Genomic DNA, 20,376 nt, shown 5'->3' with positions numbered 1-20,376 from the left:
TTGGGTGGAATTTTTAACGTGCCATGTGTCTATTTTCAGAAAATATATGGAAATGGGGTTTATTTTTTTTATTTTTTTGCTCCTGTTCAGACATACATTAAAACCTCTGCTTTTCCTTCTTAACCTAATGAAGTTGCTGATTCCTTGTCACAATGTAGAATAAACAGTAAAGGCTTTAAATGTGTGTTAACAGGTAAAAGTGCTGATTGCTTCATTCACTCTACTTAAAGGGGTTGTCCCGCGCCGAAACGGGTTTGTTTTTTTTTCAATAGCCCCCCGTTCGGCGCGAGACAAACCCGATGCATGTGTTGAAAAAAAAAAAAACGGATAGTACTTACCCGAATCCCCGCGCTCCGGTGACTTCTTACCTACCTTGCGAAGATGGCCGCCGGGATCTTCACCCTCGGTGGACCGCAGGTCTTCTGTGCGGTCCATTGCCGATTCCAGCCTCCTGATTGGAGGAATCGGCACACGTGACGGGGCGGAGCTACGAGGAGCAGCTCTCCAGCACGAGCGGCCCCATTCAACACGGAGAAGACCGGACTGCGCAAGCGCGTCTAATCGGGCGATTAGACGCTGAAAATTAGATGGCACCATGGAGACGGGGACGCTAGCAACGGAACAGGTAAGTGAATAACTTCTGTATGGCTCATAATTAATGCACGATGTATATTACAAAGTGCATTAATATGGCCATACAGAAGTGTATACCCCAACTTTGTTTCGCGGGACAACCCCTTTAAAGTTTTTGTCCTGAAAATCTCTGCTCTGCTGGCCACTAGTGGTCTCTCCATTTTCTATCTTGCGGTCTACTGCCTGGTATCTGAAATCAGTCTCCAGTTAGAGATAATAAGATGCAGAACAGGAAGTGGAGAAGGATGATGGCTCATACTGCCCATAGACATCTATGGAGAGAAGGGAGTGAGATTCGCACAGATGTGGCTGCTGCAGCTAACCGAAGGCTAGAGATTCAGCCTACAGATGAGGAAATCATATGTAGAAGAAGAATGGCAGAAATGGTGTTATTTCTGATTTTACACATGGCTGTTTATTCTGAAATGTCATTTGCAAGTTCAAGTACACTTTTTTTTTTTTGGTTCACGCATCTACTTCCATTGGCACCAGATCACCTTTTTAAAGGTCTATCACAGTGATATGTTAAGCTGTATGCCTAATTGCAGTTGTGTGTTTTTCTTGTAGGTAATCGATTCTTCTGATGTTGTAATACAAGTTCTGGATGCCAGAGATCCCGTGGGAACCCGTTCTCCGCACATTGAGGCATACCTTAAAAAGGAGAAACCTTGGAAGCATCTTCTGTTTGTTCTTAATAAGTGTGACCTGGTTCCTACTTGGGCAACGGTAAGATTTCCTTGTGCTCACACCATTGTTATACTAGATGCTTTCTTGGAAGTGCTGGCAGAACTTGCACAACACATTTCAAGTTACTAATTTTAGTACAGAAAGACTTGTTCATAGGGAAGGTGAACCATACTAGTTATGATTGTATCCGAACTGGACCAGAGATGTTCTATTTCCTTCCAACTTGGGGTTTATTGTTAGAGAAACCTTTAATGTCACGATAAGAATGGCTTGGCCCATTGTGTTTATAGCGTGATTGCCTCTTTTGTGTTTAGTAGACTGTCGTCATATTTTTCACTGTCTGATAACTCGAATCACCTTGAAAGGAAAAAGTTTGACAAAACTATCACCAATTTAGCTGTCATGTGTCTCACATAGCCAATGAAGGCGCTTCAATCTTTCCACTAGTAGAATGTATTTACGTGGTTTTGTTTTCTTCATCCCCACTGAGATGTTTTTCTGAATCTCTGATGTTCAGGCTTTTATTGCTGAAGGGCTGTCAGCAAATGTCTGTTTTGTATTATTCTAAACTAATTGGATTACAGCAGGGCTCTGAAATCGTTCTGGGTAATAGTGCACTTTTGCATGGACGTAGATTTAAGAAACCGCAGATTATACATTTATTAAAGCACTCCGGTTTCTAGAGATTTCTTAATTGAGTGCTAGATCCTGCAGGACAGAAAATAAGTGGAAAATTAATCTTTGAAGCAAATATTTACTGTTGCTGAACGAGAGCTGTATACACTTGTGTTCCCGACATGCATGGATGTAATCTATTTTTAAAAATGTATTTTTCTTTTATTGAAGAGGAAGATCTGACTTCAATATATTCTGAAAATATAGACCAGATGTTCAGATATGAGCTGGACAATAACACCATAAACTGTTTTTCAGAAACGCTGGGTAGCTCGCTTATCTGAAGAATACCCAACTTTGGCCTTTCATTCCAGCCTCACCAATCCGTTTGGTAAAGGAGCATTTATCCAACTTCTTAGGCAGTTCGGCAAGGTAATACAGGACTGTGAAGTGGGCAGATAGTGCCGTCTGGTGGTTTAAATATGACTAAATACAGAGCAATTAATTTTTCAAATAGTTTTTTATTTTTTTATTTTGTTTTTAAAGCTTTAGACATTACTAAACCAGTCCTTTTTAAAAGGGATTTCTGTTTGAAAGATTATCTTTGCGTGTAAATGGGCCTTAAGCAACTGAAAGAAGTCTCTCAGTAGTCCTTCAGTTTAACTGATTAGCGACTACTGAGTGACTTCTCCCTCTTGTGTAAAGCTACCTTTATTCCCCTCTCCCCATCAATAAAATATGCATGCTCGGCTGATCCCAGTATGCGTGTCTATGGGGTAGCTGAGAGGAATAACTGATTTTATTTTCTTTTTTTTCTTCCATTCATGTGGTTATTACCCAGTATCTATAAGTGTGTTATTGTCACCATGGTTAGTTTTTCCTTTTTTAATCAAACTCCTGGAGTCCTTTTTATCTCATTTTTGACCAGCTCTGATCCACTTGGGGTTATGCTGTCTGAAACTAGTCAATTTCTCAATCTGTATGATGCTATTCTATGGACCTTACCACAATATGCATAGAAGGGGAAACTGACACTCCCGTCAGTTACTGATTATTACTAGTAATTATTAGGAAATTATAGAACCAGTGTTTCTGGTGGCGCAATGTGCTGCATAGTACATCCATTATGATCCCCACACATTACACATACAGCTCTACTACATCCATCCTGATTCACACACATCATGGTACATCCATGCTGATTTCGAGACCTCACCAGCTCAGCAGACTGCTGGATTCAGTAATCAGCCCCTGGTCATGTGAACCCTAAATCCACCCACACATGTGATCACATGACGGTGATGTCATGACAGGTCCTGGTGTTTGCTGTCGGCTTATCTAGTATGCAGTACTTTCTACCAAACTACACAATGGCTCCTCCCACAGCAGTGATGTCACCGCTGGTCCTTCAGCCTGCCGGATCTCTGTGGTGGTGGTAGGCTGGTGTCTTCTGTCAGGACTGCTGAGTTGTGTCTGAGATGATAACGGCTTAGTTGTATTCTCATTTTGTTATTTTTGTCCTCCCCTTCCAAGAGCCCTAACATTGTTGTTCTTCTGTCGGTCAGAATCTGTGTTTTATTTATGTTGTAGAACCTGGGATGATGTCACCAGGGGGCGGGGCATGAGAAGCACCCATACACCTACATACATATAACGGACAAGTGGTCGTTAGTATTTTGATTAGAGGGTCCTGTCACAGTTATGAAATCAGAGCTCATCCTCCTGACTGTACACTTATGGTTTGTAGCTCATTTAGGGGAATATTAGAATACAGAAGGTAACTGTGGTATTGCCGAGATGGTACAGGTTGTCGCTGTTGATGTGACTCTGTGCTGATGCACCATGGGATTGATGTGAAAGCAATATTATGTTTTGCACTGCATGGAAGTGGCTGCAATATAAGTAGGAGACCTCCATAATTATGATAGGCAATTGGGTGAGAGGGGAGGCAAGATTGGAGAAAATTTGTTTTCGCCGGACTTGCCTTTTTAAACACACACATAATGGTAGAGTATGGTACCACAGTGTTTCATTAAGAGGATCTGTCACCTTGGATCACCCCCATAAACTAAAGCAGTCAATTGTTTTAACAGACGTAGATATCAAATATAAAACTTGTATGACTGTACTTTTCTTCCCCAGCATGCATTGCATACCGATGACTACTGAGCGCACATAATGGAGAGGACTAGTCATCACTATACATCCGCTCGCATCGCACGGCCTGTGTGGGAGCACAGCGGGGGAATGGGAGTATAAAGATAGAAATGTGATATCAACGTCCCTCAAACCATTCACTCATTACTGTAGTTTATGGGGTTAATCAGGTGGCATATTCTTTATATAATGCAGGTTTATAGTATAGGGATTCATGTTTCAGGTTGTGATGCTTCAGTTATAAATGTAAACCTGCTGCTCTTATTTGTATCTTCTACAAAATCTCTGTTCTTTGTACGAAACTTTTCTGCAATAAGTTTTGTTGTGTTTTTATTCAACAGCTGCACACGGACAAAAAGCAAATTAGCGTGGGATTTATCGGCTATCCAAATGTGGGCAAGAGCTCTGTGATTAATACGTTGCGTTCCAAGAAAGTCTGTAATGTTGCTCCAATAGCTGGTGAAACAAAGGTAAGAGAAAACAAATTTCAGTTTCCCATCCTCTTATGTTCGTGTGAGACCTAATTAAACTCGTCTGGTTACACGTCATTTCTACTGTTCTCTGTTCACACGAGAAGCAGCAGGATTAGAATTGACCACAATAATAATGTGTGAGTGTTATATATAATTTTATTTTTTTTTCCAAACCTAACTTCCCAGTCGACCTGGACGTTTTTCCACTACCGTCATTTATCATTTTTGGAAACGTGCTGTGATGCATTATTCAAATTGTAAGGAACGGACGAATATAGATTTGCGGTCCTTGGCTATCTCCTGCTGTCACGTGTGCATTGAATTCTAGTGGTCGGAGCGGATCACAGCTGTCTAACTCCCACTGATCATACATTTATGACGTACCCTCAGTATAGATAATCAGTAGTAGATCATGGGGGGTTGCTGTCCAGGGACCTTGCAAATCTGCTACTGATGATCTGTTCTGAGGATAGGTCACCAATAGCTCTGAACTTCAGTGTCGGCAGGGATGGCATCATCTTCACTTTATGTATACGTAAGCAAAGCCTTTACTCTTTTTCTGGGAATAGATGCCCACAGGCAACACAGACCTCCTAACAATGTCCTTCTTTCTACAGCTTTACGCAATGCACTTTTGTGCCTTACATGTCACTATTGTTGATGACATCAGATGGGATTTAAAAGGGAACATCACCTTTTTTTTTAGCCCTATAGGCTAAACTTATGAACAGAAAGTAGGTGACCCACTGAGTCGGGATATAAGTGTTATGCTTCTCTAACCCCGGTGTCAACGCTGAAAGCCGCTGCTTAATGTAGTGTAAGTAGTCCGCCCGTTCTAATTTTATGATGCACAGACTACTTGGCTCAACACACTGAACAACTGCTTTCAGAAATGACCCTGTCAGAGGAAGCAAGTATAATACTTGCATCCCTGGACTCGGTGGGTCACCTACTTTCAGTCCATACGTTTAGCCTATGGGGCTAAAAGTAGCTGACAGTCTCTTTTTAAGGTCTGGCAAAAACACGGAAGGACAAAACCTCTTTAGGCAGAAAAAAGACGTACAGGGCTCAACAGTATAATGAGAACACTGGCCAAAGACTTTTTTGCATACAGCCACTGCCTGTTAGTGAGTAGGACCCAAGTGTTAAAAAAAAAAAAAAAGTTGAGGGGCACATAAATTCTTAAAAACATGGTGCACATTGTCCTTCATTGCTAAAGGAGGCATTGTGGTCATTTGAGAATTTTTATTTCCTGTTTTCTGCTTAATTCAGTTTCTAATGGTTCACATGCAAATAAGGGAGATGGAATTTATTCCATCTCCCTTATTTGCATATTACCCAGAGGAGCGTGCATGGCCATTTGAGTCTCCTTACTTAGTTTATAGTTGCTCTCCCTAAGGAGAAAAGATAGCGTTTTTGACCCTAATGGTTCACATGTATTTGTTACAATTGCTCTGCCAGTCTTTATGCTAAGCTGATATTTAGAAACAAAATGCATATGCTTTGCAAGCCCTCAAGTGTATTTTCTCACAGGGCGGATGTTCTGTGGATTATCTGCAGCAACAAAATACAGTTTTGGCATGGATTATGATGAAATGCCGATTTCAGAAGCTCTATTTCTCATCTATATCATTGGGGGACACAGCAAAGACCTTGGGTGTAGCTTCGGCCACTAGGAGGCGACACTAAGCATAAAAAGTGTTAACTCCTCCCACTAGCTATACCCCTCCTTCCCGCAGCTCAGTTTTTTGCTTTGTGTCTGAAGGAGGCAGACGTCTTGTATCAAGGTCCTCCAGGAGTACATGGAGGTGGGACAGGGCAGGCAGGACTCTCCCTATTCCCCACACGGAGGGCAGACGGCAAGTGTCTTGTCTTCCCACAAGAAGAAAAGGAGGCACATCCGCTCTGACTAAAGTTGATAGTGACCCGCCAGCCATAGTGTCTCCATCCTGAATCACTCCCATCCTCTCTAAAGGACGGCGAGATGATGGGGCATCACTGCTGGAAATGAAGGAGCATTCCCAGCATCAGGACAACCAGGAGTAGGTGAGTAGCTATGGTAGGTGAGTATTCTCCCCTTGCTGCCCTGCCCCCATAACATGAGTCCCCTCCTGTGTCTCTGTGCCTGCCATCCTGCTATGCTGTGGGTATTGCCATTGCGCGGCGTATGTAGCTCACAGCACAGTGCGTGTACTTTTAGCGCAGTGCTGTACTTTACCATGGCGGGTGTAATTTTGTCGTCCTGCAGCGTGGTGTGACTTTGCCGCAGCGTGTTGCGGATGTTTTGCGGCGGTGTGCAGTGGTTGTTTGCTTACTGCGCTCTTGCCGCCATTGCGGTGACATGCTTCTATTGCCGCCAGTGCGGCAGCCATGTTTGGTTCTTGCTGACGTGATGGCTGAGGATTGGTGTGCGTCCCTGGTTTTCGCGCTGGTGGGATCGGCTGCGCCGTCACTGTGGGCCCCGGCTTTCGGGCCTTCCAGGCCTTGTACTTAAGATGCTGCCTGAGCCTCTTTCATGGTTCCTGTGGTGGTCGGGACCCCTGTGGGCATAATGGGCAGTGGGGCCATAACTGCTGATTGCAGCCGGTGCGGCTGTAAATTTAGCCCGCGGCTTTTGGGCCTTGCAGGCAGCTCCGGCGTAGTCTTCGCTTGCAGGATGAGCCTGGCCAGAACTGTATACATTTTGCACTTTCACCACAGTACAAGATTGGTCAAGAGCGCTTTCTCCTGGTGTGTGGCTGGGACCGTTACTCAGGCCCCTTTATGGTCCATGCCTAAGCTGGCTGACGCCTAGGCATCCGTTAACACTGGTCGCGGTGAAAGAGCTGGTTACGCTCCTTTACGCCTACGGCTGCTTAGGTTTTCCTGCCCCCTAGGGTACTGTTCTGGAACGTCCCAAGATCTTGCTGTTCTTGCAGTCGTGCATGGTGGTATAATGAGTTACGTTTATTAAGCATTGTGATTTATTATCTATTCTGGTATCCTACTGGCTGCTCCTACTGCTTGCTTACAAACTGAGCTTGCTAATGCCTGCAGGGGTGGGTATAGCTAGTGGGAGGAGTTAACACTTCATGCTCACCTCCTGGTGGCAGAAGCTATACCCAAGGTCTTTGCTATGTCTTCCCCCCCCCCCCCCCCCCAATGAACAGAACGAGAGATTTTACGGTAAGTTATACCAGGAATCCTGTTGTTCTGTATTAGTAAAGCAACTCACAATGAATAACTTCTGTAATAAAGCTTATTTATTCTCCACTGCTTTACGAATACAGAAAATGTTGTGTATTTTTTAGTCACAACACAAGATCTTGTAATAACTACTGTAGCAACAGCTCATGCTTTGACAGTGGCTGATGCCAGGAGCACATTAACAGGAAGTTCGTAGGAGCTGGGTAATTTAAATGGCGGTAATGGAGGGGTGTATTTTTTCCTTTTTGGGTTACATTTATGGCTGGCTTATGTATGCATAAAACGCTGCATGTATAACCCAACGTTTTACAGCTGTGAGTCAGCAGTGTGCAGGCATATTGCTGATCATGTCAGCGATAGAATATATAGATAGATAGATAGAGATATATACTAATTTTTTTTTTTGCGCTGTGCATGTAATGTCATTCGTGGTCTCACTAGTTTTTATGTACGGCATTTAATATGTGCCCATAGAGAACAATTGGGCTCTATCACCTGTAATACGCGGTAAAATAGAATCTGCTGCGGTCTTTTTTACATGTATAATATGTGCAATAAACACTACTGTGAGTAAAATCAATGCCCTTTCATTGACTCCATTCACTGCATAATATGTGATGAAATTCTACTCAGATGATCCTGCGCTTAATGAAATGTTTTAAGTGGGGATACTGATATTTTTGACATGACTGGTTTTGAATTGCGGAATCCGTGATCACTCCCATGCTACCAGTGGCATTCTGCACCAATTCAAATCAATGGAGCGTCCACATGTCTGCTCACATAAGCGGACAGCAACTGCATTTTTTATTTTTTATTTTTGTTCCCCCCCCCCCCCCCCCCCCATCCAAAAATTACAGCATTCTCCATTTTTGCGCGAATTCCACGCGGACTGTTTCCATTGAAAGCGATGGAAGCTGTCTGACCCACTGCCCTTCCGCATAATCAACTAGGCAATGACTCAGGAAAAGCAGGATTTTAAAAAATTGGTACTTCGAATGTATGATGGGTACGCGTAGACACACGGTCTGATTCTGCTGCAGGCTCCCGCATGGAATCCAACCCTTTTGTGTGCAGCCAGCCTAAAGTAGACATGAACTTTTGGAATGGTGGGTCCTCTTTAAGGAAATGAGTTGAGAAACGCTGCACTGTTGTAATTGGGACAGAAGTTCTGAGTTTTCTCTTTTTTTCCTTTAGGTTTGGCAGTATATCACACTTATGCGGCGAATATTCCTCATAGATTGCCCTGGCGTAGTTTATCCATCTGGAGATTCTGAAACAGACATCGTTCTGAAAGGAGTGGTGAGTAGGAGTGTAAATGATGGCATGGCAATGTGAAAGGAACTGTAGACCTTTTAGGCCTGTTAATGAAACGCTGGCATAGTAGCCATTGCTAATGAGGTTCAACAGAATTTACTAAACTGTAATCTTGGCGATCAAAAATGAGAGATTTGGAGAACAGTTTGCATATAATTAAGGAATGATGAATAAGGATATATTCACATAGATATCCTACTGCTGTACTTGTGTGGTAATTACCATGAATTTAGAGATTGCACGGGTGTAGCTCATTAAAACCACAGCAACTCGCTTAAGTCACTTTCAGACTAGTATATTTTTGCTTCGTATCAGGATTGTGTTAAGGGGGCTGTTAAATGGAGCTAATGTAAATTTATAGGGCTAACGACATGGCCGTATTTCTTTGCAGCCATTTTTTAAAAATGCATCATGTTCCTTCTTTCTTTTTTTTTTTTTTTTTTTTTTTTGCGGATTTGCTTATATACATTTTTTTTTTTAATTGGCCAAATGCAGATCCGTATTTGCCCAATAACAAAATATGGATGTAATGTCTTTTGAAATGCATCAATAATACAGATCTGTATTACAAATGAGTTTTATTCCTGTCTGAAAGCAGCCTAAGACTGCATGCAATTTTTTGTCTTTCTCCAGCGTGGCAGGAACAGATGAGTATGTACCCTAGTATTGAAATATTTATCCACTACATGTGATCAGGCAATACTTGCTGAACTGTAAGCGCTGATCGTGGCTCATATAAGTGTCTGTATACACAGGGAGGGTTTCCCAGTAAATGCCTATGACTGGAGGTTACCACATAGGCAGTTAGTGGCATATGTCTACAGTTGAATGGGTCCCCATGGATATGTTTGGCATATGCAACAGGAAATGTACTTCACAAACGTGGTTCACACACATTACATGACTTATCTTGTGGGAGACATGGTGTGATCTACATCTCTCCTAGCGACATATCTCTGAGCTTTTACCTACCCTGTCAAATGGAAGTTAACTTTTTTTTTTCCCCCCTTAAATTTGTTAGGTGCAAGTAGAAAAGATTAAATCCCCTGAAGATCACATTGCTGCTGTACTTGAGAGGGCAAAACCAGAGTACATCCGCAAGACCTATAAGATAGATTCCTGGGAAAATGCTGAAGATTTCTTGGAGAAACTTGCTTATAGAACAGGAAAGTTGTTAAAGGTCAGTGGACGTGCCACTTTCTTACGAGTGTTTTTACTCTTAATGATATTCCTTGACTACCTATTTTGTTTTTCTTAGTTTTAGGCCTTATGCACATGGGTGGTTTTGCACAGAAATCCGAAGCGTGCGTCTGCCTCCAGATTCTGCAGCAATAACCCTCCATAGCATACTATTGAAAAGCAATTCTCCATGCGCACGAGCAGAAACCAATTGCGGTTTCTGCTTGCGGATGAAAAATCGCAGCATGCTCCATTTTACAGCGGTTTCCGCTTGGCCAGCTTTCGTTAAAGTCAATGGAAGCTGTCTGACCCGCAGCCCATTGGGAGACACAGCTGAAGACTGTGGGTAAAGCTACTGCCACTAGCAGGCTGACACTTGGCTGATAGGGGAGTATTCTCTTCACCAGGGTAAGAGTGTCTCCCTTCCCCTCATTTCTTATCATTGCCACTACCACCGGCATAACAAACTTCCAGTGCTCTCGACAGTCCACATCCCAGGCGTGGAAAGTTTAGTGCAGAAACAGTTGATCCATTTGTCAAAAATGTTGTCACCTGGGTGTCTATCTGATGGCGTCCAGAATCAACTACAAGCTCCAGGACTTATGTCCAGCTCTCAGGATCCCTAAGCTCAAACATTGGATGCCCTCTTAATTCCCTGGACCGACTTCCAGTTCCCCTACTTCATCCCTCCATTTATTTATTGCACAGCTTCTCAAGAAGATGAGGTGGAAGGCCTTCTGGTAAATCTCGCCACCCGAAAACTGGCCTTGTTGTGCATGGTACTTGGATCTTGTCGACACTTTGTGGTGCCTTTCCCCTTCGAGAAGATCTTCTCTCCCGTGGACCCCTCTTCCACATGAGTTTGTACACGCTTTAAAGGGGTTGTCCCGCGGCAGCAAGTGGGTCTATACACTTCTGTATGGCCATATTAATGCACTTTGTAATATACATTGTGCATTAATTATGAGCCATACAGAAGTTATAAAAAGTTTTATACTTACCTGCTCCGTTGCTGGCGTCCTCGTCTCCATGGTTTCGGACTAATTTTCGGCCTCTGATGGCCAAATTAGCCGCGCTTGCGCAGTCCGGGTCTTCTGCTTTCTTCAATGGAGCCTCTCGTGCAGGATGCCGGCTCCGTGTAGCTCCGCCCCGTCACGTGCCGATTCCAGCCAATCAGGAGGCTGGAATCGGCAATGGACCGCACAGAAGAGCTGCGGTCCACGGAGGAAGAGGATCCCGGCGGCCATCTTCACCGGTAAGTATAGAAGTCACCGGAGCGCGGGGATTCAGGTAAGTGCTCCGGTAAGCTTTCTTTAGGTCCCTGCATCGGGGTTGTCTCGCGCCGAACAGGGGGGGGGGGGGTTTGAAAAAAAAAAAACCCTTTTCGGCGCGGGACAACCCCTTTAATGGCATGGCGGTTTAAGCCATGGTTCTGATAGCATGTGGTTTTGCAAAATCTGTCATTTGAAGTATGATGAAGGCTAGAAATCCCTCTTCTAGGGTTTACCATCGTGTCTGGAAGAACTTTTTTCATCTGGTGCAAATGGTGCCATTTGCATCCTATGCATCTTTCGCTATCCTGCCTACTGACTTTTCTTCAAGATGGTATGGACATGGGATTGAGCCTCAGCTCCCTGAATGCTCGGCACTGTCCTTTCCTTTTCAACGTTCCCCCTTGCTTTTAAGCTTGCTGTCTGTACTTTTCTACAAGTTACCCACACCAACCTAGTCTTCACACATGCTGCTTTGTCAGGGTGCAACTTAAATACCCAGCATCTTGTTATAGCCTCGTAACAGAACTACTACATTTAAATTGTTAAAAACCTAACAAAAATGCATTTGATCACTTAATCCTACCCCCACCCCACCGAAGGCATTGGTTTTACTAATCCCTCTCTCTTTTATACTAATACATCTCTCTCCATAGTAATAATTTGTCTAGCCCCACGTTTTTTTTGGGTACCGTACCCTTTGAATATCTGCAAGGTGCAAGAATCTGCTGTCGCAGGTTATTCTCTTAGATGTTCAATTAACCGCTTTGAACCTACAGCAGTCTAAATCGATCTTACATGTTAAGCAGTGATCTTAATTAGTTGTCGCTGCATGACAGGTTTGCTTGCCCTCTGCAGCAGGCAGTAGTTGTATCGTGGGGAGCATACTAATCATGCTGCTTGCGCAGTCATTACTACTTTTTCTGTGTAGTAAATAATGGAGCAATATCCTTCGCGATGCCATTAATGGACAGTCAGTCAGTGAAGTGTCTCGCTATGTTGCCTGTTGGGGCATGTTTAGGCATACCTTAGTACAGGGATGTAGTTCATCCAGTACATTGTAGTAAAAACGAACTTTACGGTTTTTAATACATTTATGTGGTACAATAAATGATATTAAATACAAGTAGTAGTCCTGCAAAAAAATCAACTGCTCATACAGCTATGTCAATGGGAGAATGAATTTCTTTGGAAAAGCGAGGATGGTAAAAAGAAATCCTAAAAAGGATGATTGAAATCTTTCAAACTGTCCAAGAGACATCCATACGAAACAAAAATCCTACAAGCTGAACTCTGTGTTACGAATTGAATTGTGTAGTCATCCTTTTAGTTTTAGGCTGCTTTTACACAGGTGACACAATTGTGCTATTTTTTTTTTTTTTTTTTTCTTGAAATGAGACCATGATACAAATCGTATGCACGTGAAGCCCATGCTTTCCAATGGGTTCCTTCACATGAGCGATGTTTTGTAGCATGCTACATTGTGAGAAAAAAATTGTGGTTTGCAGTGCTTTGTGGCCTATGTTTCCCTATGGACGCTTCCTTTTGTGTTGCATCGCATTGCACGAGAACATGGTTTTTGTGCGGTGCAATGCAACTTTTACAGTAGGAAGTACTACTAATTGAGCCCTAAAATAAGCCCTATCTGTATTAAAGTAAAATAAAATACATTACCTAACAGGCAGTGTCCGCTCCGCCGCACTTCTTCCCAGTTCCAGTACTTGCTTGTAGTCTTCAGCCAGTGCTTCCTGGTCAGGAGTTTTAAAAACCCAGCCTACAGGAAGCGCTGGCTCTGATTGGTTCTCGAGCGCTATGACTTGGCCAATCACTGCAGCACTTGATGAACTGATCACAGTAAATCCCCCCAAACAACTGACTATCCCAAGGACAGGTCATCCATAAAAAAAATTACCTGGAAGACGCCTTTTAATAAGCTGAAAGTTCCATCTTAACCTTTTGGATAATTACCTTTTCTTTCAATTGCCATTGAAGGGTGGAGAACCAGATCGCCCGACTGTTTCAAAGATGGTACTCAACGATTGGCAACGAGGGAGAATACCCTTCTTTGTAGCACCACCAAATACAGAGCCACCTGCAGAGGTACCGTTCATTTTTCATTGTTAGTCTAAATTATCTCTTTGCTTGTTCAGTTTCCCTGTTACATCTTTTTTCAGCTTTAGAATGGTGGTCATGGTTTTGTTTTGTTTGCTTTTGGTAGTTTTCCATTTTCTTTTTTTTTTTTTTTCCTCGAGCCAAAGGTAAATTCAAAGATATGGGAAATCTAATGGGAGGACTTCGAATTCTCCTTCCTGCTGGTTCTGGTTCAAAACTGGGTATCAAAAACTGCAGCTTTTAAGTTTTAAAAAAGTAAAATAAAAAATTGTTAACTTTCTACTAAAGGTACTGTCTCCTTTGCCTTTTTTCTGGTAAATGTTGTGTTTTTTGTTTTTACTGGTGTTTTTTTTATTTTTTTTTTTATTGTGTTGCAGTGATTTTTATGTATACATACGTTCTTTCTTTGTAATTTTTTTCTCTATAGAAATGCTTAGGAAAAAGCACCAGAAAAAATGCAATCCCCTGAACATATTGCGATTTAATAAATTTAAAAAAAGCCCTACCCCAAAACACAAAAGTGAGGCTAATTTCACACAGCAGAGCATAATATCTGGCTGGGAAACTGGTCTAGATATTGCGCTTGGGAACGTGCGATGTATTCGCAGACGTAAGGCGTTTTTTGTATCGAAAATGTTTTGAAAGGAGTTTCATGTTTTCCTACTCATCTATAGCGTATTCAAACAATATGGCCATTAACAGTTTAGTGAACATTTAATTTATAAGCAGGCCCCACAAGCCATAACTTCCCCCCCCCCCCCGTTGACATGGCCCTATGCAGGCTTGTTTTTTATGTGGCAAACTGGAGTTTTTATTACTACCAATTTTTGGTGCATATCATGTATTGTAAAACTATTTATTTTTCTGAGAACAAGGAGGAAAAATACATCAATCCTGCCATATAAGCATTTTGCCTCAGTTTTTTTTCAAATTTTTTTTTTTTTCCAGGATAAAGGGTACGTTCAATTTATTGCACAGATCAATATGGATATGATACCAAATGTGTGGGATTTTCGTATTTAAAAAAAAATAAATAGGGGAAAGTGTGCAGATTGGGTTTTCCCTTTTTTTCTAAATGCCCCTGTAGGGGACTTGAGCCACGACAGCTATGATCATGCATTGCGGAAGTTCTGTATTGCAATGTTTTATCGCTTACAATAGCGATCATAGGCAATGAGACTCTAGGACACCAGTACCGGGCCGATAACATGAGAGGGAGCGCACTCACTCTGTGAACCCTTTACTTGCCGCAATCCACATAGATTGCAGCATGTAGGGGGTTAACAGCAGGCATCGCTGCTGTTATGTATCCTCACTGTTGCAGCAGGAGTTTAGCTGTTACTGACAGCTTCTGATCCAGCGCCATCCACAGGACAGAAGTTCGCATCCTATTGCGTTAAGTACCCTGCAGCCAGGATGTAAACATGTATTCTGTGGCATTAAGGGGTTAATAGGACCCTAGAAAAACATGGGGAAAGTTAAAATTTGTGGATCTTGGTTGTCAAATGTATATGTGTAAGCTCCTCTGTTGATGCAACTTGTCCATTTTCCTACTAGCCTCAGCAAACCTTAGCAACGACTGCTGGAACCAGTGTGAATGAGGAAGAACCTAGCGATGAATATACAAGCACCGATGCCCAGGAAGCTGCTAATGTGGAAAAGGAGGAGATTAAAGAAATTCTATCAAATGTCCGACAAAACTTTGGAAAGATTAATGTTGCTCCGGAGTTTTCCCAGGAAGACTTGGTGCCTGTAGAAATAGATGGAATGTCAGACATTTCAGAATTGGATTCCCAGGCAGAAGACCCCTTGTCAGAAGCAGAGGAAGAAGAGCAAAGTGCAAACGTGCCTGAAGTGGAAAAGGCTGCCAAGCCGAGTGCAGATCCCACAAATGCTGCAAAGCATAGTTCAAAAGAGTTGCTGCACGATTTGGATGATAGAATAGCAAAGTGCAAGAAATTTTTGGATAAAGCAAAAGCCAAGCGATTCTCTGCCTTGAGGTATTGTAAAGCAGTCTTTTTACTTGAAATTTCCGTATCGCATGCAGTCATAGAGATATATTTGCACCAGTAGGCCTTCTGTAATAACGTTCTGCTTTAAAAGAGTTTTCGAGGGAAATACTATCGATGACCTATCCTCAGTATATTATCAATAGTTGATCGGCTGGGGTCTGCCGTTCAGGACCGCAGCTAACCGGACGCCCTCTGTCAACATTACCCCACACAGGGATGTGGAGTGGAAGTTGCTGCTCAGACCCCTGTGCAATGGTTGGCATTGATTTTAATGGAACCCCAGCCTGTGATTAAAAGTGTCGGCCACTGCACGAAGGACGGCGCAGCATCCCCCTGTTTGTTGTGCTGACAGTGGGTACCTGATCAGTCATTGTTTTGAGCACCGGCCTCAGCCGATCTACTATTGGGATGACCTATCCTTTCCCTAGAAAACACCTTTTTAAAGTTGCGTTCACACATAGCTGATTTGGTGCAGGTCAGTAACAGACTCTTCTCCCCCCCCCCCCCCCCCCCCTCCCCTCCTGAGAACCATATGTGGGTCAGTATTCTCTGTGCTGCTATGCAGGGTCTAAACAATATAGGGCTTTGTGCTAGAGTCTTTACCAGGGGTTTCCTTTTAAAATGGGTCTTTAGTAAAAAGTGAAAAAAAACAACTAAATATCGTATAAAATCACTACCTGCAGTGTCACGTTCAGGCTTTTTTTTTTTTTGCCTTCCTCTGGATCAACATTGGGAGGGGGGGGGGGGAATTGTTATAGGCTGAACTGGGGACATGCCTTTTCTTCGGCCTCACATACTACATTACTTGTAGCTGGAACCAACTTCTAAGCCTGCAATCCGTCCCAATCATTAGTGTGAGCCGTCACCACCAGAGTACCTTCCAGTCCTCTATAGGAGAAGCAGACTCCCCTTGTACACGCCGACTGAGGCATCACGTTCTGCACTTGCTGCTGGATTCCGCTGTACGTTTGGAATAGCACTTGGTCCACCTTTTCACACCCAAACTGATGTCGGCTGCCTGAAGTCTTGGAATGGCTCACAATTGTTTTTGGGTGAAAATAACATGTTACCCTTTCCAGATATTGCAGTTTAATGTCTTGAGTGCTCTCCGGGGTGGAGGCGAGTGCCAGCATGTACACATGCTGGCTTGTTGAGGCCATGTACTGGGACTCCGAGGACGGTTATTGAGGCATAAAGCATTACAGAGAGCTTTAAAGGCTGTTTGTTTATTAATTCTAATGATTCACTGCCGGCTTTTTGGTTGAGGCCTTTCCAAGTCTCCAATGAATAAGTAACATTCTCTCGTTAGCACTTGTGCAAGACGATGAAATCTACACCACATGTTAGAAAGCTTTGGGCCTTGAGCCATAGGATCTGCTCTGAGGTATTGGCTAATGAAATATTGGTGTGATGGTACGTTTTTATGGTTACTTTAAATGAAAAGTGTAATTAAGACATTAACTCTTGTATTAAAGTTTGTGGAAAAGCTGTTTCTTGTTTAGATGTATACTGAGAAAAAGCCATTGTGAACATAAAAGTAAAGGGGCGGAAATTATATTATTAAAGTTTTGCTTTCTTCTAGGGATCAAGGCTAACATGGTTTAGTGCGTTTCCTAATTCCAGAGATGCTGCTAAGATTATGTAAATTAGATCAATCTCGTTAGCATTTTCATTTTTGGGCAGGGTTGCCGTGTTTGACGTATCCCTTTACAGTGGCACAAACTGGGAGGACCTCTGACTGCACCTATAGATAGAAGCAGACAAGTGTTCTCAGTATGGGGAGGGGGGAGTAAGCTGAGCCACTTACCTGTGCCAGTGACTTATCTCCTGCAAAGGCTAAGTAATGGACATTGAAATCCAACATTCCCCAACCTTATTTTTTCTGTTATCTGCTGCCAGGGAAGGCCCAGCGCACCACCATGCTCGTTAGATGGTCGTCTGGTGGGTTTGGCAAATGTTCATCTTGTTTATGACCACCCTAAAATTCACCCAGGTCCACTTGAGCTTCCAGTCAGCGGTCCATTACAGAAGATCAGTGCCCACATGGCAATTCAGAGGATCTGTGATAGGATGGTTGTGCTTAGTGCCCGTCATCTCCTCTCTGCACCACTGGTGAATTGAGTCAGTAGTGACAAAAGACCCCCAAAGGACTGCGAGAACTTATTGGAAAGAAGTTTGATATATTCATTGTGACGTGACCTCCCCTCTGTTTTACAAGAGTAAAGGGTTTGATGCTCTAACAATTTAACAACTTTGCATTCTTACTTTACATTGACTTGATATCTGTAAGCTGGATAGAAACGGAAACCGCAGCATACTTGGCCCTCTCCATATGCTTCTGACTACATAAAAGTGGATACTTGGAAGTAAACTGTTGGTATCACATTAATCTTAGTGATAGCCAATACACTTTTTACTGTCCTCCCTAATGGGTGCACATCTCTTTAAGGTGGTGGCTTAGCTGACTGACAGCCAGGCTCCTGCTCTAACAGCTAGATGCGGAGAAACCTCAGAGCCTGGCAGTTTAACCCCTTACATGCCACAATCAATAGAAAACTACAGCATTTATGAAGATCACAGAGTGGGAGTTCCTACTGTCACCCAGTGGCATGCCACAGTGTGATTGTAAGGTAACAATAGGTTCCCATGGCAGCTGGAAGCCTGAGAAAGGCCTCCATGTCTGCCATAGTAACTCTGCCCACCTCCCGCAGAATCTAATGGGCTGCTGTCATAGGCTTAGTAGAAGGCACTACATAAGTAATTCAGTGTACTATTCTAGCCACTTAAAGGACTGAAAAATTACATCTGAAAAAGTTTTAAAAGGTCCCACCCCCCCCAAAAAAAATCCTTTTTCAATGGATTAAAAAAAAAACAGCACATAATACACATCACCATGTTCCTTATGACCCAGAAAATGGTAATATTTTATTTATCGCACATGGTGAACGCCATAAAATTTTTAAAAACTAACGCCAGAATTGCTATTTTTTTTTTTCCTTTTTATTCATTTCCCAAATAACAAAATAAAAGCAATCCAAACGTCTCACGTACCTCAAAATGGTACTAATAAGAAATACTCTTCACACAAAAAACAAGCCCCTGCAGAGCTCGGTCGCCACAAGAATAGCAACGTGATTGATCTTAGGATGTGGTAAAGCAGATTCAATTGTTCTTTAAAACGTGTTTCTATTTTGAAAAAGTAGTAAAAATCTACATAAACTTTGGTATTGCGGTAATCGGGCTGATCCAGATAAGAAGGTTACGTTATTTTTATCAAATGATGAATGCCGTATGCACTCAACTCGGAAACCCAAAAAAAAATGACACCCCTCCTGCCCATAGAAAAGTGTAATAAGTTATACAATAAATCTACCTCACAGTGGTGCATTTAAAAAAATACATCTTCTCTCCCACCTCCCCCCCAAAATAAGCCCTCATATGGCTACGTTAACAAGTTATGGTTCTTGCAATGCGACAATGACCAGGCTGGTCACTAAGGGGTTAAAACTGTCCCCCTAATACTGTAGTGCAATTGAGGTTTGGCATGTTAGTTATTTGTGTCCTGTTCAAAATTGTCCCCAAACCTCCTTTTTATATCTGCATGGAATTAACTGTTTATTTTTGCTGTACGTAGAGGCGGCATCCACCATCACTTTAGGCTTCTGAACACTTGTAGGCATGTCCTCTTCTTAACGAATGCAGTGTGTGAAGTATTACACTCCAATGTTTGTACACGTCATCCCAAACTAATGATTGATACATATAAAACCTAAGCGGGCATTCACAGATGGCGCATTTGGTGTTGATTTTCGGCAGCTCAAAAAAAAAAAAAAAAAAGCTGCAGCAAATTCGCACCAAAATCAGTGCCAAAATTTTCACAATTTTATGCTGATTTTACAGCTTCAATTTGTTTAGCCGCAGAAAATCTGCAGCGAGTTGGCTGTGTGTGAACACAACCGTAGGAAATCCTTAATGTGTTGTGGTGAGAGGCTTCCTCTATGCCTTATACCTTGGCTCACAGTCCCCTCCCAGGTAAAGGATGGGGGGAGGGGGGGGGTAGAGATTTCTAGAACAGGATGTAAATTAATGATCTTTTAAAGGGTCTTGGCACATAACCCCATCCTGCTGGCCGCTGCATCCAGGCTTCAGGAGGCAGCTGTGCTGTTCTGTACCTACCAACTGCTTCTGGAAAACCCTGTCTTATGTGCCATTGTTCGTCCCCCATGTTTTCAGAATCCGTGTGTAGGGGGTGGAGTGATGACCGCAGCTAGAATGCCCAGGTAAAAGACGGGTACCGACATGCACTCAGATAATTCAGCGCTTGTGCTCATAAAGAGACAAACCGTTGTCCACTAAGTAGAAATACAAGAAAACAAAGTTTCCTTCCCACAAACAAAATGCATATAGTATACACTCTGTAAACTTACACTACCAGTACTACTTTGGGATCTTAGGATCCAGATCCCTTTTGTGGCGTGCATAAGGTTGGTCCCACCCTGTGGGTACAGTGGAGGGGTGCTGCCCTGAACTTAATTATACAACTTACACTACCAGGGTACGAATTTAAGTTGTGTTTTTTACATACAAGTGTTTTGTACACTGCTGAGTACATGTACAGCAATAACCCACAATAATGTAATATATACCACAGCAGCTGTTGGACTTATAATGAATTTTAACATAAACTATGTATTTTCCACAAATGCTTATAAGATATGAAAGTGTATACCTACT

General features: G+C 42.7%; 1 protein-coding gene across 1 annotated transcript in view; it reads left to right on the top strand.

Moving 5' to 3' along the window:
- The window catches only part of GNL2 (G protein nucleolar 2), a 44,902-nt gene that overhangs the window by 21,203 nt on the left and 3,323 nt on the right, over positions 1-20,376 (top strand). Inside the window, exons 7-13 of the mRNA XM_066574842.1 lie at positions 1,201-1,359; positions 2,254-2,367; positions 4,434-4,562; positions 8,949-9,053; positions 10,090-10,248; positions 13,511-13,618; positions 15,188-15,630. Of these exons, the coding sequence (XP_066430939.1) occupies positions 1,201-1,359; positions 2,254-2,367; positions 4,434-4,562; positions 8,949-9,053; positions 10,090-10,248; positions 13,511-13,618; positions 15,188-15,630 (1,217 nt within the window). The remainder of the gene's footprint in view (positions 1-1,200; positions 1,360-2,253; positions 2,368-4,433; positions 4,563-8,948; positions 9,054-10,089; positions 10,249-13,510; positions 13,619-15,187; positions 15,631-20,376) is intronic.

This window comes from Eleutherodactylus coqui, chromosome 1, assembly GCF_035609145.1.
Source record: "Eleutherodactylus coqui strain aEleCoq1 chromosome 1, aEleCoq1.hap1, whole genome shotgun sequence".
NCBI classification, from domain to species: Eukaryota; Metazoa; Chordata; class Amphibia; order Anura; family Eleutherodactylidae; genus Eleutherodactylus; species Eleutherodactylus coqui.
The sequence above is the reverse complement of the archived record's forward strand: the minus strand, read 5'-3'. Positions and strand labels throughout refer to the sequence as shown.